This window comes from Dromaius novaehollandiae, chromosome 4 (genome assembly GCF_036370855.1).
Source record: "Dromaius novaehollandiae isolate bDroNov1 chromosome 4, bDroNov1.hap1, whole genome shotgun sequence".
Classification (NCBI taxonomy): domain Eukaryota; kingdom Metazoa; phylum Chordata; class Aves; order Casuariiformes; family Dromaiidae; genus Dromaius; species Dromaius novaehollandiae.
The window spans coordinates 20165090-20190107 of record NC_088101.1 but is presented as its reverse complement, the minus strand read 5'-3'; the positions used below and the strand labels follow the sequence as shown (position 1 = coordinate 20190107).

Genomic DNA, 25018 nt, shown 5'->3' with positions numbered 1-25018 from the left:
GGCACGGGCAGGCGCCGCGCTTCGCAGCCGGGGAGCCCTGAGGGGAGGAGGCGGCAAGCGCGGGGCCCCCGGCGCGGCTCCCAAAGCCGCCGAGCACCCGCCGCCACTCCGGGGGCCGCAATACGGGCGAGGCCGCCCTGCCTCGCGACGACCCCCGGCCTCTTCCCGCTGCCAGTAACGGTCGCGAGGAGCCCGCCCCTCCCCCCGCAGCCGCCAACGGCTCCGTCCCCGGCGCGCGAGGCGAGCGCCAACCGCCGCTTACCCCGCCCCGCTCGCGCCGCTTCCCCTAGCCCGGCCGCTTCCGCCCTGGCCCCGCCCCTTCCTGCGCGAGCGCTCCCTCCGGTTTTATCCCTCCCTCCGTCCTCCGCACGCACCCGGAACCCTCCGCTTCGGGGCTCTCGTTGCGCGGCGGAACGTGAAAGGCGGCGGACGCGGTTGGAGGCTGTGCGAGTCGCGGGTGGCGGTTGCTGCTGCTGCTTCTCTCAGTCGCCCGCCCGCTCTCCCCTGCTTCCCCCCGCTCGTCGCGGGCCCGCAGGTAGGGGCGAGCGCGGGGGGAGGGGGGGGCCGCGCGAGACCCCCTCTCCCAGGCGGCCGTTACCGGCGGCGGCGGGGAGGGGCGGCGCCGTCGGTGGTGGCGGTTTGGAAAGAGTTTGAAAGGGTTGCGGGCGGTTGCCACGCGCACCCAGGCGCGCTCGGCGCCGGGGCTTTCAGGGCCGGTACGTTTGGGTCTGGCAGGGCCCCCCCGAGCCGCCTTTCGGGCCGCTGCTCAGGGCGGTGAGTTTAGCAGGCGGTTTCCAGCTCTGCTCGTGGTACACGGAGCTGTGTCTCTCCAGTCTCTCTTCAGACGGGATACGCTGGGTTTTTAAGTCGAGGCGTTGGACTTCAGAGTCAGCTGATTGGGTTGTTAACGGTGTGATTAAACAGAGGGGTTCATCTCTTTAGTTGTGGTGGGGGCTGGCCCTGGGCTCAGCTCTGTAGCAAGGAGTGCACTGCACCATCGGTGGGGGGGCAGCAGGAAAGAAACCGAGCGAATAGAGGTGCTCTATGTCCCGTTTTACAGGACATCCACATTCCAACCAAGGTATAAGTTACTTGTTTGGATTAAAGCATGGAGGCATAGAAGGCTTTTATTTTCTTAAAAAACACGTCTTTCTTCATCCTTAAAGGAAATATCAGGGGAAACTTGCAGCAAATATGTTGCAAAGTGTAGGACTGGGATTTGGTGTAACTCATTCAAAAATTCGGTTTTAACTAAAGTTTGGAGCTTCCACCTAGAAATCCCCAGGGAGATGATATCTAGGGCATTTGCACACCTGATAAGTTTAAGTAAGCAAATGGTTTAAATTAGGAAAGGGTGAAAAAGGTAATGAAGAGAGATAATCAATTTGCTAGTGATTTAAACCAATGAACAGTAACACCTGTTTAAACAGTGTCTTCAGGTCCATTTCTGCAGAGCTCTGAACCTTGGTGGTAGTAGAGGTTAGCAAATCTCAGCTGCATGTGTATGATTATCTCATTTACTTGGTTTTGACAAAACTCAGTTTTTGTGGCAACATAACTTCATCAACTTTTGTAGGAAGGTAACTGTTTTGATTAAAAGTCACATACAAAATGTTATTCTAATCTAATGAGGAACATATACTTGGAGCTAGGGACATGGTAACTTCCTTTTGAACAATAAATAACCTTAGGATAATACCACTCAAATGGGCTGTGAGAAACTTGCATTTGAATTAATTATATACATACATGTATATAATTATAGGCATTATATATACATACATGTATAAATGTATGTATAAGCAGGAAACAACACAGAGGATCTTCTCTATGTATCCCAATTGAATTTGGTAAATATCAGACACTATTGTTCTGTCACCTCTTTTATGTTTGTTTTTTAATTACTTATTTTGATTTTTTTTGATCAAATAATAACTAAACAGAATCTTTCTTTAAGTTCCCCCTGTTTTGCAGGCAGCTTTTGTGAATAATTTCCCTCCATGAGCTTTAGGCTAAAAGATTCTTACTGGAACAGGATATCCAAAGGATTAAGCCTGTATCTTCTTTTATCTGTGCACTTTATTTTGGGTGACTAGCTGAAAAAAGTAGTGGATCGTAGGAAAAGATTGTAAACAAAAATCAAATCTGATATTAAAGAGGGCTAGAATTGTACCTGAGCAGTAATTAGTTGGATAGAAAAACAAATACGGTAGTGTATCAAAGTTGGGAAGGTGGCAAGAGAGATGTTGACTTGCTAGCCTAATAAGCCGTGCAGAAACCAGCTCAAGAGGCAGGAAAAAAAAGGGATTATTTTCCTCTTAACAGATTTTTTTCTTTTGTTACAAAAAATAAGTTATATAGGGAGATGCATGCTTCAGATTTACATATTAAAGTCTGAAGAAGTGTCTAGACTCTCAGAAAAGAAAAACATGAAATAAAATTATAAAATAAATAACATGAAGTCAGTTAAAATCAGCGTATCCAAATTCTGAAGCAACTTAAATGAATAAGCTACCAAAATTATAGTATTACCAAAATGCCCTCTTTCACCACAGATCTTCATTTACAGAATAGATACAGCGCCCTGGTAGCTGAGAGGGAGGAACTGGCTCAGTCAAAGGCAGCTTCAGAGACTGTGAAGCCTGAATCAAGCAGAGGCAGCCGAGGACACAAGCAGGAGGAGCTAGCGCGCTGTGTGCAGTCACAGAACTATGGAATGATTCAGTTACTGGCACGTGATGGGATAGCTTGCATGGCAGGAGTTCTGTGCTAGATGGAGTCAGGCTGCCTGGGAAAGATGGGCAGGAAGAATGGCGTGTGTAGGGTTGCCCTTTGGCTGAAGGAGCAGTGTGGATGTGAGGAACTCTGGTGGCACATGGGGGACAGTCACTGTGAAAGCTTGTGGGTCGGGGGGAGAGGAGGAGTCAGTAAGGGTGACAGCATGGTGGAAGTCTGTTATAGACAGCTTGATTCAGAGGAATAAGTGGATTAAATCTTCTTTAAGCGAGTTGAGGAAGTCTCCAGGTCACAGACCCTCCCCGATCTTTGCTGGGAGGGCAGTGTAGTGGAATGCCAGCAATCCAGGAGATTTTTAGAGTGAGTTGAGAGTATTTTCTTAATACCAGAACAGATGGGTCAGCATAGGGACATGCTCTCCTGGATCTGCTGCTCATGAACAAGGAAGACCCGGCTGGGGATGTGATAATCACTGGCAACCTTGGCTATAGCATCCATGGAGCAGTGGTGTTCAAGCTCCTGAGAGGAGTGAGGAAGGTGAGTAGCAGAGTATAGTCCCAGTGCTTCAGGAGAACAGACTTTGACTTCTTCCAGGGAACAGCAAGTGAGATGCCATGGGAAGCAGCTCTGAAGGCAAAGAAGCTCTGGGAAGTAATTGGTATTTAAGGACGGTCTCCTCCAAGCACAGGAACAGTCCATCCCAATACTTAGTAAAAGAAGCAGGCAAAGCAGGGGATGGGACTGATTAAGCAGGGAACTCACAACAGAGTTCTGAAGCAAAATGGGCATATCCAGGAGGCGGAAGTGGAGACAGGCTACAAAGGAGGAATATTGCCTGGGCATGCAGGGGTGGAGTTAGGAAAGCCAAAGGGAAGCGAGAGTTGAACCTGGCAAGAGACGTGAATGGTGACAAGCTGCTTTTGCTGCATTATCAGGAGAAGGATACACTAGGAAAATGTGGTGCTCTTGCTGAATGCAACAGGTTGTTTAATGACGGCAGATGCGGATAAGGTTGAAGTAGTCAATGCTGCCTTTGCCTCAGACTTCACTGACAAGGTCTCCCAGGCCTTTTTGCTACAAGGCAGGGCTCAAGGCGAAGAGGAACTATCAGCTGTGGAAGAAGATTGAAGCAAGAGTTACCTGATGTGAAAACTTGACCTGTACAAGACCATGGGACCAGATGGGCTGCACTCAAAGGTGCTGAAAGAGCTGATGGTATCATTGCAAAACCAGAGTCTGTCATCCTTGAAGGGTCATGGAGCCTGGGGGAGATTCCCAAAGACTGTTGAAAGGCAAATCCTATATTTGTCTTCATAAAGGGCAAGAAGGGCAATCCAGGGAAATACAGGCTGGTCAGCCTCACTGCCTTGTGTCCCTGGGAAGATGATGGAGGAAGTCCTCTGGAAAGCCATTTCTGGGCATAAGGAGAAAGTGGTGATTGGGGATAGCCAGCTTGGATCTATCAAGGATAAATCATGCCCAATCAACTGTGTTGTCTTCTGTGGCAAAATATAACTAGATTTGAAGATGAGAGGAGAGTGGTGGATGTCATCTACCATGGGCTCTGGGGGACCTACTAGCAGCCTTTGTATACCTAGGAGGAGATGACTGAAAAGATGGAGCCACTCTTTCTACTTGGGTGCACTGCAGGGGAATTAGAGACAGTGGGCACGAATTGAAACGGGGAAGGTTCCGATTTGAAATAAGGGAAAAAATACTCACAATGAGGGCAGTCAGACATTGATTGCCCAGAAAGGCTGTGGGATCCCTGTCCTTGGAGATTTTCAAGATCCAATTGGACTAGGTCCTGGGCAAGCTGGTCTGTATCTGCTGTTGACCCTGCTTTGAGCAAGAAGTTGCACTGGATGACCTCCTGAGGTCCCTTCCATCCTGAACGATTCTGTGATTCTTAATGTTTTGTTTGTGAGGACTAGAAGGCAGAAAATATGAGGCAATTCTGTAATCTTAGACAACTTCAGACAAACTGGCTACTGTGATATTGATTGAAATATTAATTTAAAAGTATAGGATAACATATGTTGGCTGTAGAATAGAATATAAAGTATACCAATACCAGCAACTCCATAAGAGAAGATTTTAATGCAGTCTTCTAAAATTCTTTGGACATAATGCCAAATAAATGAGAACTGATTAATAAAACTGTTCTGATCAGTTGCCAGGACTACTGAAACTGAAGCCTTTGAGTTTTGAAATATCCTTTATGGGAGGTAACTGAGAAATTATGTTGTCATGAGTTGGAACCTGATTAAGAAACTAAAACAAAAATTGAGAATAAAAATTCAGGTTTTTTCTGCTTTTAAGATTTTCCTTTATTAAAAATAATGTTCTTTATTAGGATTTAACATTAAATCTAAAAGTGATCTGGAAAAAGTATTATTGGCAAAATTTACCACTGTCACAGTTATTAGATTAGTCAGGAGGAGAGAAAATCATGAGGAATGGAGGAATCCAAAGGGAGAGGGGAAGTGTGAACTGATATGATGGTGTTAAGTGAAAATAATTATTGATAAACACAGCATAGCACATTGGAAGGAATAATTTGTGCTACTGATTCACATTATGCAGTTAACTACTGCAGAAGATGATGAAGGTTGCTGTGAAGGAGATGTGAAAGAAAGTCCTCCTTTTCATAATCAGTGCCAAGGAGAAATTTAAGTGTTCTAGAGTTTATAAAGAATGGGTTCGATTAATAGCTTTGCAATATGAATTGATGGTATGCACTTTCTTAGAAAGGAATGTTCAATTGTACATCTGTCTCAGAAAATAATGGAAACAGGACTTCAGAAACAGACTGATGAAAAAGTGAGAATATGACCATCTCTGAAAATGCAGTGTAATTAGATCCACTTAGCTGGACATGAGAATGAAAAAATGAATACACTAAGGTATGCAAAACAATAGCTGGTAAATATGTGGAAAGAAAGGGGCTCTGGTACTCTGGAAAGAGTGACTATTAAGTCAAAAGACCACAAATTCTATATAGCATTCAATTAAGTTTAGATATCTTTGGCAGAAGACAGTAGTTTGGTCAAGAGGTGAGAGATTCAAAAAAACTCTTAGACATTTGTATGAATGATAATCTACTACTTAACATTTTTTTTCCCATAGGGAGTTAATCCATATAGAATAGTCCACATTGGGAGGTTATTCCATGATTGCCCATTGTAGAGGGGTTTTTATTATTATCTCAGGTACCTAAGAGTTTCATTGCCACCCATTTGGTTTTCTGTATGCATTGTCAAGCAGTCTTACGCCATAGTGGAGTACTGTCATACAGAGACCTAGGTCGAGAAACGTATTCTTAGGTCTAGACTAATGGTTTAGCCACTCAATGGCAAGAGAGTGCGCTTGAGTTCTTGTCCCTGCTCCGTGAGTTGTTTATGTATTCCATTCAGTTACTACTTAATGCAAAATGCAAAACCAGTTCTGCCCTGTGTTCACAGATTATAGCAGAGCCCTCAAATCTCGCAGATGCTTATCCAAGCACATCATGTTCACTTTTTTTCCTATTTCTTTTTTCTAAAAATGTTTGGCTTATTTTCTGTACAAGGATTCCACTGCAACAAGGATGTCGAGGAGTGCTCTTGCCCAGAATAGCATATGGCTTTGTGGTTAAAATGCTGTACTAGTTCTTGCTCCAGAACTATTCAGTTGCTACATATTCACTTCACCACCAGAGGAGCAGTTTATGAATGAAAGCATGAATGAATGTAGTTGGACCTTAGCTTTCTAAGTATCAGACCACTGATCTGATCTGTGCACTCCTGGAAGAGGCCACTATCAAAAGCAGATTTTTGGACCAGGCAAATTGTTCATTTTATCCTGTTTGACAGTTGTGTCATTGTGGTCCAGTCAAGAGAGTGTGTTTATCAATTTAATTTTTGCAGATGATACTATATTAAGATAGCAATTGATCTGTTCGTCTTCCTATCACATATATTTTCCTTCTTTAACTTAAAAATAGGGTTTTTTCAATTCTGAAAATTACACCTAAACTAAGCATATATGTACCAAGTTTCAAATTACAGCATACTTGAGCTGCTTAATAAGCCTAGGTACCTCCCTTCTCATGAGAATTTCTTGATAATATTTTTGTTATTGTTGTACTTGCTTATGACATTGTTATAATTTACCCTTGAGACCAGAGAGAGGATTGCTGCAATTTTATACATAAGTAAAAGAATAAATATAAGACCACTTTTAAATTTTTGATTTTTACAGTTGCTTTACAATAAGTGTCTTTAAAAGGCTAACACTAGAAATAAGTCTGGGAAGTGTTACCTTCAGAAAGATGAAAATGGGATTAGTAGGCTTGCAGTTGCTTTGCAAGTTTTCTTAATTCTGCAAGCATCCTGAATTGGCTGCTAATGACTTGAGGCTACCTGTTCCTTATGTACACAAGTATATATTCCCAGAAAAAGCCTCAGACATTTTTTTAATAGGGCATTATTTCTAAATTTCTTTAACTGGGGTTTTAATTCCTCTGTTTTTATACAATAGAGGATTTAGCAGAGTCCTAGTTTAAGATTATGTGATATTGAAACTTGGAAGCCATAAACACAGAACAAAAAAATAGAACAGATGAGTTACCCACAGAACTCAAGAAGGGCCTGAAACTTTATCAGAGGTAGATGCTTGAAAAAAAGAGGATATGTGCTTTCCATATGCACTGAATTCACTTTTTCTAAACATCAGAGAGAGGCTGAGTTGCCCTGGATGGGGCTTGCACTGTGGTCTCTGCTTGATCAGAGAAAAAACAGAGTTACTGGTGTTCAGTACTTAGTGGAGTACTGGAAAATGATTTGACAAGTAGCAAAGATTAAGGAATAGAGAAAAGGTTCTTGAAGAGGGTTGTTAACTCTCTGCTGGGTCCACTGATAAAATCTGTATGAAGTCTATTGGATTTTGAACTCCTTGATGATCTTGGCAGAGTGCTTCTCTGGTGTCTCGTGAAAAGCCCAGCATGAGATAAAGGTTCCTGGAGACTTCTGGGAGTTGAGGCAGCAGCCTGCCAGTGCTGGTGTATCGGCCAGGGTGGTAGAGGTTCACTGCCTTGAATATCAAAAGGAGTTCAATCGTGCGAGACCTTGGAAGCTCTACCTGAAAAAAGTTGTCCAAGCAGTGCTTTTGAGCAGAGCTAATGAAAGCTCTTTCAAGGGTCTCTTCTAGCTTATTGCAGAAGAAATAAAATGTCCTGATACATTTCAAATGAGGTTTGAAGGGATTATTAACAATGCTCGCTCTCATCTGTTTTGGAAGAGTGCAGGAGCTTTCCTTTCCTGTGTTTTTCCTCACTCTAGTAATTGTTAATTGCTGATGAAGTTACAAAGCTATCTTGCTCCATAGGGAGAATTTCTGATGTAACTGCAGTTCCTTAGAGCATTTTTTGCGGAAATTGGCAGAGAAGGCTTCTGAGTGCAGAATACTGTTGCTGTCAAGCAAAGATATTTTTTAAGTTCATTCTACCCTTTTCCTCACTTTATTCTATTTATGTAGACACTCTGGTATTTAAAAGCTCTGAATAGTCTTTACTTGACGTGAAAACCAATTGACTGTCACAAGGGGACTTGGATAAATAATAGTCTGAGTTGTAAATTTTCTTGCTGTTTCAGCTAAATTTAAAAATAAACAACTATATTTTTTCAGATTTGTTTAAAAAATAGTAAAATTATGAACTAGCTGTTTTGTATCTTTTCATATTGCACGTTACAACAAGCTGTTCTTTTGAAAAGTACTGAAAGTGAATTTTTCTGCAAGACATTCTTCTATGTTATTCTCAAATGATCAATGAGATAAGTCATTGTATGTGCAACTTTAATGTTAAGAAGTCTGTAAATTGCTTTTCCTGAAGTTTACACTTCTTTTATATATACTTCAGTATTCTATATGTGTGGAATATCAAGATTATGGAATACTTGTTCCATTTATGTAAGTGTTTCTGAACATCAGATATACCAAAGTATGAGTCTGACATTTGAGACGTAAAGCTGAATTCAAGTTCTGTATTTAAGTTCACAGTCATTTTCTAATACTGGTTAGAAGTGGTCAGTTTTCGTGGTTATAGTTTTCATCCCAATTATGTGATCTTTATTTGTTTTATTTTGTTTTTAATTCATGTATTATCTGAGCTGTGATTTAATGTAATGTCCTTTTGCAAAAAAAAAAAAAAAAAAAAAAAAAACTTCTGTGAGACGGTTAGCCTGTGCTGTTTCAGTTATGCCCCACATGAATCAAGGTCTCTGTTTTTCTTTTTTTGTTCTTCCTTCAGAGTTGCTGCTATGGCTACTACAGTGAACTTGGAGCTTGATCCCATTTTTTTGAAAGCCCTGGGCTTCTTGCATTCAAAGAGTAAGGATTCTGCTGAAAAGCTGAAAGCACTTCTTGATGAGTCTTTGGCCAGAGGAACCGATTCAAGCTATCGTCCTTCTCAGAAGGTATTAGTATTAAGAGAGCATGGGTCATTTTCATATGCTTTATTAAAGCTCTAGCTGTTTCTGTTTTGACTTTTATAGCTGAAATGTTAAAAGAGAATCAGAAATGGAGGGAAAAGGAAAATTAATTGTGGAGTGTTCACATTGATCATTGTCCTTTTATGCAGCATACTCCATTCCATTCATTAAGTTAATGAAAAAGAATTCTTTTTACCTGTTGGAATGTTCAGACCTGTAAAAGAGCTATTCTGCACTATATCGCAAGTGTCATGACTTTGTAATAATATGTATTGTATTTGATTTAAGATTGACTTTGGCATTTTTGTTAGTTAGCTATCATACGGGCAGTCCAAGGTGAACCGAAATGATGGATTTCTCCAGTTATAATTAAAATTAAATGTTCATAAACATGCAGATTATTTTTGGCAGGGATAAATATTAAACAAAAAAAGCTATATACTGATAAAATTGGCTCTGCTTTCTTGAAATTCTGTTGATGAAGTCATATAAGAATGAAAAAAATCCCAAATGGTTTAAAGCAAAAATGATTTGCAAGATGAAGCCATTGATGTCCAATAGTGAAAAAATATTTTTCATCTACTGAAAATTGCTAAACACCTGCTGGAGAGAATATTTGATTCTGAGATTAGTGCATGAAAATAACCAAGTGAGGAAATCCCAATATTGCTACGTTGTAGCCATATGGATAAGGAGGTTGTAGTCTCCCCTAGGATGCCCAGAAGTTAGGCTGGCATGTTCTAATGATGGTCTGTTTGCTAATACATTAATAATATGGTGTTTCTACGTGTACGTGGTTCCAAATAATAAAAAAAAGGGATATAAGACACTGTTACTCTTAAAGTATCCATGTTGTGTGCTTGTACTATGTGCTCTAACTCTATTCAAATTGTTAACTCCCTTAAACATGACAGCTGCCTCTAAACCAGGTCTCAAAACCCTCAGGAGCCCTCTGTGTCAGAGCTTAAAGAAACATCGGTTTTACAGTTTAAAGAGGAAGCAGGGAGGCAGGCAGAATAACACCTCTAAGAGGCTTGGGAAGCTGATTCTGGTAACAGCCCGGCTGGTAGTCACCTGCCTGCAGGGGAGACTGAGGCTGGAGGAAAAGTTCTTTTGTTCCCGTCTTCCGTGTCTCCAGTATCAGCTGGACAGCAAAGCCTGGAAATAGGAAAAAAAACCAGAAGAATTCCTTTCCATGCGTTCCTGGGCTGCAGGATTAGTTTGTTGTTGACAGTGAAATGTAAAAATGGAGTGAGGAGCACAGGGACACCACAGTCAGGCACAGGAAGAAATCCACTTCTGACTGTGGCTTCAACAGGAAGTCGTTAAACTTGCAGGGCTGAAGCTCAGGGCTCGGGACCAGTCCCAGTATACAGCAGAGAATTACTCATATCTCACCAAGGTGGAGGGGATACCTTGCTCAAACATGTTGCTGTAATTAATCACTCATTTACAGACTTGCTTGCTTAATATCCATTGCTGACACTAATGCATAACTAATAAGAACTATTGATTTCTGTTGAGATGTATATCTAAATGTATTAACCTGAAAGGTGAAAATGGACTGAGATTAAGCACAGGTCAATATTTTTCTCCATGAGGGAATGAAGTATTGATGTCCAGTGATATCAGATGTCAACTTATATTTTCAGCATACATTGAATTTTTTTCTTCAGAAATATCTGAAAATTCCTGTTCATTATCTTATTGAATTTTAAAAGCAGAAAAGTTTTCCCTTTTAATTAATGTTTCAAAGGGAAACCGTCTTTAGAAAAGAAACACTTTTTTCTCTGGAAGGTGAGTGATAAGGAGGAGGTTTTAATAATTCATTGCAGCAACACTAGTTCGTGGATGTGATATGAAAAGGTTTAAAAATTATAAATATATTTATAAAATATAATATAGATATATATACATATGTGTAGGCATACACAGGTGAGCAATTGTTTGATGTGGAATGTCATTGCATGTTTTTACATGCACGTAGAAGACATGATGTTTGCCTAGCCTGCACTCTAATAGGAAAATAGGAAGTAACTTGTGTAGGATTTGCCTTCAGTTTTTTTCCTCTTGTTTTAGGAAGTAGAGCAACCAAAAGTATCTGTTACCAAACCTGTTTCCAGTAAGCAAGAGCCTAAAGCTTCTTCCAGTTTGCCTTCAGGCAACAACAATGGCAAGCCTACTGTATCAGAGAAGGTGAAAAAAGAAACAGAAAAGAGATCTGGTGATAAAGTAAGTCTAACTTTTGTTCTCTAATGAAAAAGCATAGCTAATACATTTGGAAATGCTATACATAAGTTACACATGAAGAGAGCTTTTGCGTGACTTGACTCTTACCTAATTGTCTATAAACTATGAGCTGTCTTATGCAATCAGGTTGCTGTTTATGCAGTCCAACAAAGGTTTTGTTGTATTTATTCTCTGAATGCTTTAAATATACTAACATTTTCTTAAGAGGTTAATAAAATGTAGTAATCTGAAATACGTGTTTCCCAAGGCAGTCGGATTTTTGAGCTGACGTGCAGAAAGTGGCCTTAAGCTTCTAGTTCATAAATATTTTGGAGAAAATATGCATCTAAGGCAAAGGTGTGGTGTATATGCTGTGTATAGTATACCTTCTTATACTATTAACCTAGTCTTTCCAGTCACTTTCTTGTTTTAATAATATCCATTAGCTTTCTGCTTTTTCACATTCTCTATCTGTGTTTAATAGATGAAAGGGGAAACTGCTGAAGGAGTTGATGCTCCAAAGAAACCAAGGCTAGAGAAGCAAGAGGCTCGTTCATCTCCTATTACAGTTCAGACAAGCAAGGATTTATCCATGCCTGATTTATCTAGCTTTGAGGAAACTAGTGCTGATGACTTTGCTATGGAAATGGGTTTGGCCTGTGTCGTTTGCAGGTAAGTCAGTGTTGCTGTGTTGCACACCATTTAGCTAACACTTTCTGAAGTTTTTATTCTGGAAATCACTTAAGCACCCATCTGAAATTAGTAATACATTTAAGCATTCTTCATAAATAAGAATGGCTTCTTGAAAATGGAGTCAAGTCTTTAGTGGGAAAAATAACTTTTCTTCTTCAGGAAAGATAAAGTCAAAAATAATGAAGTTAGATGAGATGCCAATCTAGCATGACAAATACTGATTATTGATTACTGGAAGACAAGTTGAAATATTAATAGCTAATGATAAGCAGTGCTCTAAAAAACAAGTTGTTTTCTGCAGAAGTATTCTTTTCAGTGGCATCATTATAAGTTCTGTGTGTGTTGCTCCTCTCTCCATAATAATCATTTGCCATTTGTTTACACGTAACCATGTTGTTTCATTAACCTTGTAAATGTGTTACATCCTCTAGTCGAGGGCAGGTTCTTTTTGCTTTTCAATAAGGGCTCTAAAATCAGAACTTAACACTAGAGGGATTGTTAACGTTGTTAATAGAAGTGAGATTTGCAAGGAAGTAAAAAATATAGAATGTGCTTTTGAATATACACTCTGGGACCAAATCACTGCAATAAGGATTTGGTTTTGTAGTTGGTTTATGTTCCTGCAAGTCCCCACTGCTGCCAAAAGGAACAGTTTGGCTTTCCCCAGTTGTACCTCCTTCCCTGCCCCATTTAGGGGGTGTACTGCTAACACAGGCGAGTGATCAGCTGGATCAGCTTCTGGATCAGTTCCCTCTCAGGTTTTTCAATAGGTTTAGATTTCAGTCAGCTTAGTGAGTGCAATGTGCTGGCACATGGGTGGATGCAGGAATGTAGGGCCAGGACAGGGAGGAAGATGGGGCTGGCTTCTCAGTGGCGGTATGTATTTTAGCTCAGCTTAAGCCAATTGTGAAAATACGTCCTTTATAGCTTTGTTCTTCAGTCATTTCTGTGGTCATTCCTGTTGGGCAGATGAGGTGACTTAACTAATCATGGATTGATGAGATTTCCTGTCACATTATTCTCATGTATTAGCTTGAATGTTTAGCTGCTTATTATAGACATTGAAAAAGGAAAAACAGTTGAAACAACTGAGATGTAAAATATGAAAGAAGTCTTTCAATTTTACCTTTTTTTTCTCTGCATTCTATTTCTGCTGTCTCTTAAAGGGACAAAGCCCTGTTTGACAGTGTTTTAAAATGGTACTAAAACCAGCATGGTATTAACTCATTTAGCAGGAGGAGAGGAAGACAAGTTTGGATTTGATTGTCTTAAGCTGCTGTGGTGTACTGATTCTGCATCTCCCACGGCAAAGGAAAGCATGCACAGGCATAATGAGAAATGAGCAGTAAAGAGAGGAAATGAGCTCGTGTGGCTAACAGCTTGTTTTGAAAGGCGTAGGCCAGGAATGTGGTTCCATTAGCTGTTCCATAATCGATGCTTAACCTGGCTGCTGAAGGCATTGCTTCTCGCTAATCATTATGGTCACAACTTCATAGTGCTCTTGCAAAAAGATTTACCTATCATGACTAACTAAACTAGGCTCTTATTAAACTGACACTGGAGGGAGGGAGAAGCCCAGCAGGAAAAGAAACAGCTTATTAGAGAGAAGGTGGCATCAGTCACCTAAGGCTCAGGATTTGTTTTAATTTTAGATGAAACTGCTGGAGTTGGTATCGTTTGGTGCTCTAGCTCAGGCTGGATAGGAGGTTTCTCAGAGCATTTGTGCCTCAGATTTCCTGAAACCAATACATTTGTTAAGACCTTTTCCACTATTTACTGCTCAACTTTCAATATGTGGGCATTTTGGGGTCTGGCCACCCGGAGTTGAAATACTAGCAATCCATGTACCTGTAAAATATAAAAGCATTGGATACTTCTGTAAAATAACTCGGGTAGGTATGGTCTTTGGAAACTGACACCTATAACTGACACCTGTTAATATTTATATTCAATCAATAGTGAGTGAAAACACAATGTCTAATGGTAGAGTAGGTGGGGTTCTCTTTTATTCTGAGTCAAATTGTTTATATTTATGTTACAAAGGAACATAAGTTAAAGACAGGAACCCAGCTGTGAAATTCACAAATGCGAAAGAGTGTTTGAGTAATAATTATTCCCACTTTATAAATATAGAAACTAAAGCAGAGACATTAAATGTCTCTTCTTAAGATTTGCCTCAGAGTTCAAGTTAGAACTGATATGCTCTGCTCTCAAATGTTGCCCCGTAACACATGCAGATTTTCCAAGGGTAACAGTGATCAGGAAAATTGAATTTTGACTCCATATTTCTTTCTTTTCCTCCTTGTTCTGTAATACCAAGTTAGGCGCAAGGAGGGAGGGAGTAAGTATTAAAATAACTTCACCTTTTCTAACACACACACATTGTAGAAAAACAGGAGTCACTGGTATGGCTCCTCAGTTACAGGAAGAAGAAATATTGCATGCAATTCGCAGGTGATGGTGAACTCCCCCCCACCCCCAGAAAAAAGGATTTCCTAGGGAAAAAACATTTTGGAAGAACAGCCTTATCTTTTATGAATAAGTTTAATTTTTTGTTTGTTTTATGAAGGTAAAAAATCATTAAGTTTGTTTCTTGATTAAGAAATCATCTTACAATAAGGTTAGTTTAACTTGGTTTTGGACATGAAAGGTTCAAGTTTTTCTAAGCGGTCTAGGATTGTTCTTTTGTAATTTTAAAATAGGGTGATGTGTCTCCGGCCCTGAGACTTGTGATTGAAACACCACTGCTTTGTTCTGACCCAGTTTATTTAGGAAAAAACAAACAAAATGGCATTTGAAATATTGTCAACCTAAAGTAAAAGGCGCTAGAATTTGTGAAAGGTTTCTTCCTTTGTTTTTCAAATAGCCCATTTAAAAAAAGAAATATTGCTTAGAAATGCTCTAGTGGCCATATGGACAATATCTTCTGACTTCATTTTCCCGTTATAGAAAGAAATAAGGTATTACCTTTCCCCACCCATCCACAAATAGAGTTTCCATGGTTACCTGGGTACCTGCTCCTCAGGGATATGAGCAAAAGCAGCTTAGCAATTAAATAGCCTGATTTGTCATCTGAAAGAAGAAATCATTAGGAAAGTGGTATTTGGCTAATTCACAGATATACTTCCAGTCATGTGTATATCACTAATTTGTCATTTATACAGCGTGATTACTTTCACCAGAGGCCCACATAAAATTAAGTCCTCATCACCAGCTTGCATGTTTGCTTCAAGGCAGCACTGCACAGTTAATCGTCTCTGTTCCATCTTTCCATGGTTTTGGTATTATCTCAAATTCCAAGTGCCTGCCTGCATAGTAGGGGCCAACAGAATGGGTAATAAAACATCTGTAAAGTAGTATACATCTTGCATGATGTTGCCTTTAAATCCTTGAACAGAAAGCACTCTTACATGGTTGTGATTGAGAAATTATTTGTTCTTGAACTGCGTCGCTCAAAAGCTTGCAGCAAAATTATCCAAATGTAGGCTAGGCCTTTGGATGCTACTATAACGGGGAAGTCATATCATTGGTATACAGTGAGTCATCCGTAAAATCTCCAGGTAAAGCAAAGCAGGTGAGACTTAAATTTCTAATATAAAAATCAAACAGGTAAGCAGTGTTATATATGCACATTTAATAGTGAAAAATTTCTAGATTTTCTTCAGAGAAAGTTGACATTTAAAAAAAAATTTAAAGTTTCTAAAACATTTGTTAGGAAGAACTCATACCAGGAGAAAGGAATGTATTTCATTTGCCACAGGTACAAAATGTATGTGAGACCAAAAATATTTTTAGTTTTTATATTAAGCCTTGCAAAATTTGCAACAGTTGGATAATCCTTAAAGTGCTTTCTCCCATAATCTGTTCTTAACTGTTTGCTCTGCAGGCAAATGACAGTTACTTCTGGGAATCAGTTAGTGGAGTGTCAGGAGTGCCATAATCTCTACCACCAGGATTGCCATAAACCTCAGGTGACAGACAAGGAAGTGAATGATCCTCGACTTGTTTGGTATTGTGCACGCTGTACCAGACAGATGAAGCGAATGGTAGGAATTTTTTTTTTTTTTGTCTAGCGTGAGCACTACTTGAATACAGCAGGCTATTTCTAATATACAAAGGGTTTTTTTGGTTTTGTTTTTAAGGTTACAGAATTTTTTAGAAGCATGTTCAAGAACCATTTTTCACAGCAGTGTTTCTGTTGCTGCTGCTGTGCTTTTTAATGTAACATCTGAAAGAGCAATAATGTACTTCTTAAACAATGCTTTTTTAGAAGCAAAAGTTGAGTGAAGAAGAGTCAAATAAGATTCTTTCCTACTTGGTAAGCAATAGTTGAAAACATTTTTATTTCAGGTGATACTGACTTTTAGTACAAATCTACCATATAGCCCTATTGTTTTAATTTTCATCTCAGTTGTGGAAATGGATGTTTTCCTTTAACAGACTGCGAATTTTGGTCCAGATCTGAAGTGCTGGGTGTTCTGAGGCTCCATAATAAGCTGAGGAGTAGCACCATCCTGGAAAAAATCCCTTTATTTTGATTCATCTGTGTGTTAATTGCTAACTAAACAGATTGATTATTCCTGATGCCACAGTAGAGTCAGTCCACTCATTTCATTGTGAGAAACAAACGTTGGAGTACGAAAACATCTTTGGGGGCACTGAACGTTAATTGTTAGTTTGCCCATCTTTAGTCGTAGTCATACATCAGAAAATATGTTCTGTTCTGGATGTATTTTATGGTAACTTAGCAAGTTTTTATCTGTCAAAACGGCTTTAATAAAGAAACAAGAAAAGAAGGCAATGTAAGATCCTGGCCTAGGAGCTATCATCACTTGCTGAAGTGCTCAATTATTCTGATGACCATCAGGTTTGAACTCAGAGGGTTTGTTTGCTTGAGGTCAGTTATTGCACAGGATAGGCCTTGCAGCAATTCAGGCTTTCCCTTCAAGATGCCAAGCTCCTCTTTCTGTTTCAGCATAAATTCTACCATCTTAACCGCCACTTCTTAGTGGACTCCCACAGCCTGGGTCCTAGTATGGCCGGATTCTGTCCGTACCTTCCTCAAGTTCACCTTTCTTCTCCCTCCTTTTTTGAAGGCCCCGTGCTTTCCTATTCCCCAAGTGACAGTACTATGTCTATCTTCATGTTGAAATAGCAAATCCTATTCAGTATGCTTTTTTGGCCAGACTCTTTCCCCAGTACCATACGCAGCACAACTCCCACAGCTGCAGTCTTGACTTATTTCTCGAGCACCACTCAGCTTGAAATCCAGTATTGTAAAGGCTAGACTGCAATCTGATAATGCTCATGCTTTTTGTTAAACCAGTCCATGTTATGGGGGCTGTAACTAACTTTGGGGTTTTTCTACCACTTATGCAGGCTCAAAAGACACAAAAACCACCTCAAAAACCAGCTCCTGCTGTGGTTTCGGTTGCACCAGCTGTGAAAGATCCATTGGTCAAGAAGCCAGAAATTAAGTTAAAACCTGATACCCCACCAGCTTTTCTAGCATTCAAGAGAACAGAAGTCAAGGTAATGTAGTTTAAACTTTTCAGAGGAAGAGTTTACGTTTCACTGCACAGAAATGATAATTTTAATTAGGCCAATCTTTTTTCACAAGAACCACAACCAAATATAGTCTGCTATTCCATGTGTACTAAGTAGTACCATAGCATAGTGGTTTTACATTAGCACTAAAAGAGTTTAAAAAAAAAAAATTCTCGATTCAATTATGAGTCCCTAAAGCAGCTCTTGACTGCATTTTTATGTTATGGAGGAGAGAACAGAGTTTACTCAGGGTTTTTTTAATGATATTTTGTACAAGTAGGAGCCCTTATAATTGTATAAAAGATATGATTTGCTCTCTGTAGCCAAGTAACATGCATATTTTAGTAATTAGAAGGCTTCTTCTCATGGTAATAGGGAAACCCAGCTGACCTCCAGGAGATCTAATTTAGAAGGCTGCTCCTTCTCATATATGTTGTCACATGTTTCTGCTTCTCCAAGTTATTCAGTACATACTGTTTTGAGTTGGTTAAAGGTAGTAAACCAGAAGCAGCATAATAAATAATGAAGTAGTCTAACAAACCATGACCCTTACCTAGGAAAGCACATCCGTAACTCAAAATCATGACAACTTATTCATGTGCTCCAAGTTATGTTTGCCATTGCTTTGCCTGCATGGAAACTGTTGTGAGTAATATGATGACTACTGCTCAAGCACTTATATGTGTAAATAACTTTTTTCACTGCAGCAGAGTTATTTATGTTCCTTAATGGGGTTGTAGGAATGCCGTCCAATTTCATCCATCATCTTTACTCTTTACAAAATGTCTGGATATATTGTGGAAGAGATATTATTTTAATATAGGATTTTAATTTTAGTTTTGAACCTGCCCTCTGTAGCTCTGGTCTAATAATTCAACATGTGTATTATTCCCAACTGAGAACTGGAAGTAGGTAGTATAGAGGTGTGGGAACCACAGTTAATATCTGCAGAAAGTTTGTCCATTACACTGCCTGACTGGGAAGACTAAAGGAAAGAACTTCCAGTGACTTTTTAAGGTTTTTAATTATGTATTGTGGTGAGGAAACAAGACGGGGAGGAAAAGGAAAGTTTAGACACCCCTGTTTTGGCCAAAAGACTGTAATATCTGCAGTATTTAATTGCTCAGGGTATGATTTTTGTCTGAGCATCTGTCATCTTGTTAAAAAGCAACACCAAGTAACCACAGTAAACAATAAAAGCTAGGCAATTGCCTCCATTGTTTATACTTCACAAGTTTGGGCTTTTTGTAATTACTTCAGTTAAACTATCTTTTATAGTTTACTGGGAGATCACGATGCCATATGGTAGCCTGTTAGCTGTATAGAAGAAGGGAAAGAAAAGGTAATACTGGGTTTATTTGGTTGGGAAATTAAAAGTTAGCTGCATCTGCGTCCTTTCCTTGTTAATGCTTTTAACTGTAGCGGCCAGTGATGAAATACTGTCCAATGGGCATTCGCAGGGAAAAACAGGAATGGAAGCTTGCTCTATTCCTGCCATGATGTATTACACAAATAAATGTTACTATAATAAGAATGATTTATTTGTTTTAGACCTCAGCAGCAGTTTCGGGGAACTCGGCCAGTACCAGTGTTTCCTCTTCAGCAACCAGTGGCCTTACAGGATGGGCTGCTTTTGCAGTCAAAACCTCCTCTGCCAGTCCATCAACTGCCAAACTGGGATCAACAGCACAAAGCACTGGTGGGAAACCTGCCACCTCTTCTAATAATCAGAAACCTGTGGGTTTGTCAGGTTTGGCAACTTCCAAACCAGGACTAGGGTCAAAAATAGCTTCAGCTAACAACAGCACAAGCCCTGCTCAGCTGAAGCCGCCTCCTCCTCTGACACTGGGAAAGACCACTCTCAGCCGTTCAGTAAGCAGCGACAATGTCAGCAAAGTAGGTCTTCCTAGTCCCAGCAGTGCTGCGCCAAGTACCAGCAGCCAGGTGCCCAGTGGGAATGGCAACAGTGGAACCACGGGAAACAGCGGGGCCAGCGCAAGCAAAACAGCAGCGGATACTGGTAATCAGTCAGCCTCCCTAAAAGGCCCGACTTCTCAGGAATCTCAGCTCAATGCTATGAAAAGGTTACAAATGGTCAAGAAGAAAGCTGCTCAAAAGAAACTCAAGAAGTAATACAGCTGCTTGTTAATTTTGTTGGTCATGTTCTATAAAACAACAGCGTTGGTCTTTTTTTTTTTTTTTTTTTTTTTGAAAATCTCACAGTTAGTAGACTGAAACAGTAGGGAAGACCAAAACCTGTGTTCTACAGGAGGTCAGGCTTAGATGATTCTAAGTCAGATGTTCTCTGACTTCACAAGTCTATGAGTTGAATATGATAGAGGAATATTCACTATAACATGCCTCCTGTTTTTTAGCTCAAAGCTCTGAAATGTGACATTGTTAAACTTGGATTTTTTTCACATATGAAAAAAATAGATTTATGTGCACCATTAATAAATTGGACTTCCAGAACCTGTTGTTCTTTAAACAACATTATTAATAAAAGTATTATTAATCTGGGACATCATTGCTGCTTTTCTTTCATACCCGGTTTTCCTGTACTTAAACTGAGAAATGCTTCTGCTGTTCAGAGTTGTCTATATTATGCAGAATTAATGAAGTTAATCCTGAATTATACAGTTCCTCAGGGGAAAAAAATCTATTTCTTTAAATGATTCCAAAAATTAACAGTGAAACAATATATTCTATTTGAAATGAGAATTTTAAGTGGCCTTTTTTTATGTACTGAGAAACTTCATTAGTTACTTTGTTGCTGTTGTAATCCTGTGAAGGAGCCTGAAAGAACATTGGCAAAAGATGAGTGGCCCCTAACCTGTAATATGGGCGAGAGAGAGCTAAAACAGTATTTTTAAGCTCTTTTAATCTATGAAGAAACTTAAGACTGTCCTGTTGTAATATGAGTGGAAAATAAGTGGAAGACAGTATATATTTGAATTAAATACACAGTCCAGTTGAACCTCATCTAAAACCTGTTGAATTCATTTCTTGTATTTTGATGAAGTGAGAGAAGGAAAAATAGAAGAAAACGAAAGGAAGTATCTTGGGAGCCTATACATTAGCTCCCTTTCTGGCATACCTGAAACACATGAGACCTTTCAATCATGTGAGTATTCCATGCTGTAAGTACTGCTGTAAAATTCACAAGTCTTGCATGTGTTAAAGTAGTAATGCCTGCCAGCCTGTCTTGGAAAATGTAGCTTCCAGTCTCTTAACTGTTGCACTGTAGCCTGTGTGGTGATTTTTTAAAATACAGTTGCTCAAATCGCTGCCTTCTCATACAAGAAAGGAGCAAAAGCAGAAATCTCTTTAATCTGGTATAGTTAGTGACGGTGTTGGTCACTAAAGTACATATAAAGTGTTGAATAAAAACCTCATTCTAGCTCTAGCAGGTGTTTTGGGGGTTTTGTTGTAGTTTGTTGCTTTTTTAAAAAAAAAGTCTATTAGAGTTTTCAAATCATTAGGAAAAGCTTTTCCAGCAGTTTTGGTGGGATGATAGAGATGGAAATAGTTAGCAAATGGATCTTGTATATTCCAGAAGTTCCATTTCTTTCTCCTCCCCTTGGTGGTTTGTCTTTCAGAAGGAAGACTCTACTCATGAATGCTTCCTCAAATGTGCTGGAGGGCTCTTATATAAAAATTTATATTGGGGGGGGGGGGAAAGCTTGCAGAATTTCTGATAGGATCTTTCAAAGCTTGTCTGTAGATAAGTTTCAAGACCAGGGAAGAAGGGTTGAAATTCTGTATGCGATTTGGAGAGGCCAAGGTATATTAGAGATAGTCTTAAGCTTAAAGGAAGCTGACTCCAATCTTCTAGCTGCATAAGCCTATTCACAAACAAATCATGGGACACAGACCTTACCCAGCTATATTAGGGTACCAGTTCTATCTTGTGACTCATAATTAGAGGAAAAACTGCAAAACAAACAAGTTCTGAACTTGCACATACAGTTCTGTGACCCGTGGCAGTCTCACTACTGGAATTTTAGATAGGCAAGACTGCCAACACTGTCTGAAGGCACAAAGGCCGGGATCTGGAACTTGGGAGGTCAAATATTAGGATCCATGTAACCCAGAATGGGGATCGTAATATGCCCTTGTTCGGTTTGTCGTATGGACTACGTGTGTGACAATGTTACAAGGGCGGACTTGATCAGAACTGCCGAGGAGGTTGTCCCGCTCTCTGTCCATGGCATTCATGGGACAAAGGTTCTTTTTGTTTGTTTTCATTTGATTTAGGAAGGGGGGCAGGGATATTCAGAAATCCTTTTTCTATTCAGAAACCCACGTTCTAGTTCGCTTGTATTTCCAAGTGCCAGAAATAATACCAGGTGTGTTAGATGTTAAAATAGATTGAAAATATTTGTAATCTCCTAGGTTTTCCACTATAAAAGATTGTTTAGAGGCGCTTTTTTTTTTTTTAACTTTATTCCTTCATGGAAATGATAGTTCATATTTTGCATTCACAAGGGTTAATGAAAAAAATTTTAAGTTTTTTTTTTAACTCTACATTTCATGTTATACTCAGTGATGTACTCTAAGACTTGCATAGGAACCGTCATATCTATGTTTACCTTGCGTTGTTGCTTGGTGTCTCCATTCCAGGAGAAAATGAAGAAGATGCTATGGGATTATTGCAAGAGAGAAACTGTGCCAAGGCAGAGTTGCATCCAAGCGTGTTCCAGCACAACAGCAGTGTTGAGGTGACTTTTATCTAGCAGCACCTTGGGTACTCTGCCTAAATGCCAATAATACTAATAACTCTAAAGAGGGTGTGGGGAGCGGCATTCATCTCTGTGCATGGGTGTTGTTCAAGCTCAATATATTAAATTCCCAGTTCCAGGGCATTGGTAGGATCAGCTTTGTCTCTCTTCCCTTTGCAGCACCAGAGCCTCCTCAGTCGTCCAGCCCTGGTGCAGTCTTGCGCTTTGCCTGGCCACTGTTAAAAAGGAAGTATGTACATACTGCAACTGCCCCCCCGGTAACTTCCCCTTCAGGCCTCCCTGCAGCATTTTCCTGACTAGATCTAGCTTTCACACCCACAGGCCTCCCTTCAGGTGTTTCCAGTGTTTTACCCATTGCTACTAAGAAAGGTAATGGAGAAACTGAGGTCTACTAGCCTGTCCTCCTGCACCCCTGAGCTGTTTTTCACCCCTCGTGTGCCCTCTGTTCGTCCCAGCTGCTCTGTGTTTCATTCAGCTCTCAATCTTGTGGTTCAGACTGCACAGAGCACTGGAAAAGGGTCTTGAGTCTCACTGTTTGTGACCAGCACGCAACAATCCCCTCTCTGTTCTTTCCCTGCAAGGGGAGCATCTCTAAGCAGGGAAACGCCTCAGACTCTAGGGCAGGTGAAAACTACAGCTTATCTTATCATCCTACCTTTTAAATATGTGTAAAGCTGATACATGCAGCTATTTTCTTCACCTCCTTTCCCCTCCGTGCAATCAAGACTTGGAATGTTCAAGAAACCTTAGGTCTAAGGAATAACTTCATTTACTTAGGATTGTTCTTTGCGACTGGGAGAATTTGCATTCTTTTCCTAGTATCACTTCCTCTTGGGGGGGGGGGGTTGGAAAAAAGGTTTTATCTTTCTATTCCCTGTGGCTTCCAGGGTGATTGAAAAATAACAGCAAAAAGAGGAGGAATCCAGAAGCTTTTATTGCCTTTGGATCAAGCTATCTTTCATGCTCTCTAGCACAGAAGGTTTTTAATGATGGTATGGTAGGAAAAGACATTGAATCGGTTTTCATTTGCAAACAGAAGGCATTTTTGCCTCCTAAATGTTAATCTGAAGAATATTGCCTACACTATGAAGTAGAGCATGCAGATAGATTCTTTTAATAGCTAGAGTGCTCCTGTGTAAAGGCATTTGCTCTAGTAGTAAAACTTGCTCCCACAGGAAGGTTCAAGATGTAAAACTGCCTCAGTCATGCCTCTGAATATACATACGGTTTTGCTTGTGAGAGCCTGGGAGCTTACAGCTGAACTCTGCAGTTTGCTTGTAGGTATCATGTATGGAGAAAACAAAGGGGGAAAAATTGATTTTTTTTATTTTCAAATTGTGGTAGCTAGTCCCATTTTAAAATTCCTCTGAGACCTGATTCAAGGATATCTGGATGTCTTTACTTAGAGAATTCTGGTAGGGGTTGACTGTATGTCATCTTCTATTCATTTTAGAATAAAATAACTTATGCTATACTTTTTATGAAAACCTGTCTTTTCCCTCTAATAAACCCAAGCTGAGATGGTGTTTGCTGATACAGCTATATTAGCAAAATCTGTAGTAGAGCTGCAATTTATATGAGCAAAAGACTTTTCCTCTGTAACTTTACCAGCTTCCTAAATGAAATATAAAGTCTCCTTCTGTTGGTATAAAAATGTCAGTTAGGATTGTGATTCTCTGAAGTATTATATCAGGATTTAAAGCATAGACCCAGTCTTTTAAATCAAGTGTTTTGCTTGAATATGTAAGATAGGCACTGTTGAAAAACAGAGTAGATTGAAGGGAATGGATGTTTTCTGCTTTGAAGTTACAGTTAGGATAGAATTAACAACTGATTTTTCAGGAAGGCAGTCTGTTCTACAGTATTGTTCAACTGAATTCACATTTCAGGCTGAGGAATCGAGAGTAGGGCAGAAAGAATGAAGGCATCAGAATGAAGTTTGTGCACCTCATATTTAGGAAAGATGACTAGGAAATAGTCTTCTGACTTTCTATCCCCAATTCAGATTGCTCTGTGATTTACTATATAAAATAGCTACTTGACTTTCCTTATGCATTTTATAAATTGGTATGGTAATATTTTTCTTCCACTTAAATATGATGTTTTTCATACATGTCCAAATTCTGATAATCCTTAGTATTGTGGAAATAATACTTGTGTTCCATAGAAACTCCTGCTAGGACTAACAGATGCTGGTGGTGTCTGGATACAAGAGGAAAGATGCTGGAATCTAGCTCAAAGTTCTGTAACATATTTTAGTAAGAAACTTTAATTCTATTGCAAATCATGACAGAATGCAGATTGGATGCAGCAGTAATAATGGTTACAACTACAGGAGCAGCTAGAAAAGAACAGAACTAACCTGCCATTTGGAAACTTGAAGTGTATTTTGAAACGTGTTCAGTATTTTGATAACAAGTTCCAATATTTTAATATGCCAGCTAGGATGTATACTAAAAATGCAGTGTTTTATCTGAGGCAACTGTCCATTTCCTTTGCTCTACTTATTTTGCAATGACACTTTTTACAGTTGATAACAGAAGGCAGATCTTGGATGGCATATAAACCCCTTTGCAGCTGGGAAGAAGTCTTGTTTTAGGG

The 25018-nt window shown here is 39.7% G+C and overlaps 2 protein-coding genes across 6 annotated transcripts in view; one reads left to right on the top strand and one right to left on the bottom strand.

Moving 5' to 3' along the window:
* Positions 1 to 324, bottom strand: part of GSTCD (glutathione S-transferase C-terminal domain containing) — an 89611-nt gene extending 89287 nt beyond the window's left edge. For 3 of the 5 annotated variants that reach the window (XR_010388913.1, XM_026108671.2, XM_064510554.1), the window contains exon 1: positions 263 to 318. The gene's annotated coding sequence lies outside the window, so the exon portion shown is untranslated. Of the gene's footprint in view, positions 1 to 262 lie in introns of all 5 variants that reach the window. The other 2 variants (XM_064510550.1, XM_064510551.1) reach the window with 1 other exon arrangement.
* On the top strand, positions 317 to 20197 carry INTS12 (integrator complex subunit 12). The gene is made up of 7 exons (XM_026108818.2): positions 317 to 535; positions 9026 to 9191; positions 11286 to 11438; positions 11920 to 12107; positions 16015 to 16174; positions 17508 to 17660; positions 19227 to 20197. Exons 2-7 carry the CDS (start codon positions 9036 to 9038, stop codon positions 19806 to 19808), a joined length of 1392 nt encoding a protein of 463 aa, XP_025964603.2. The 5' UTR covers positions 317 to 535; positions 9026 to 9035; the 3' UTR covers positions 19809 to 20197.
* The last annotated feature ends 4821 nt before the right edge of the window (positions 20198 to 25018 follow it).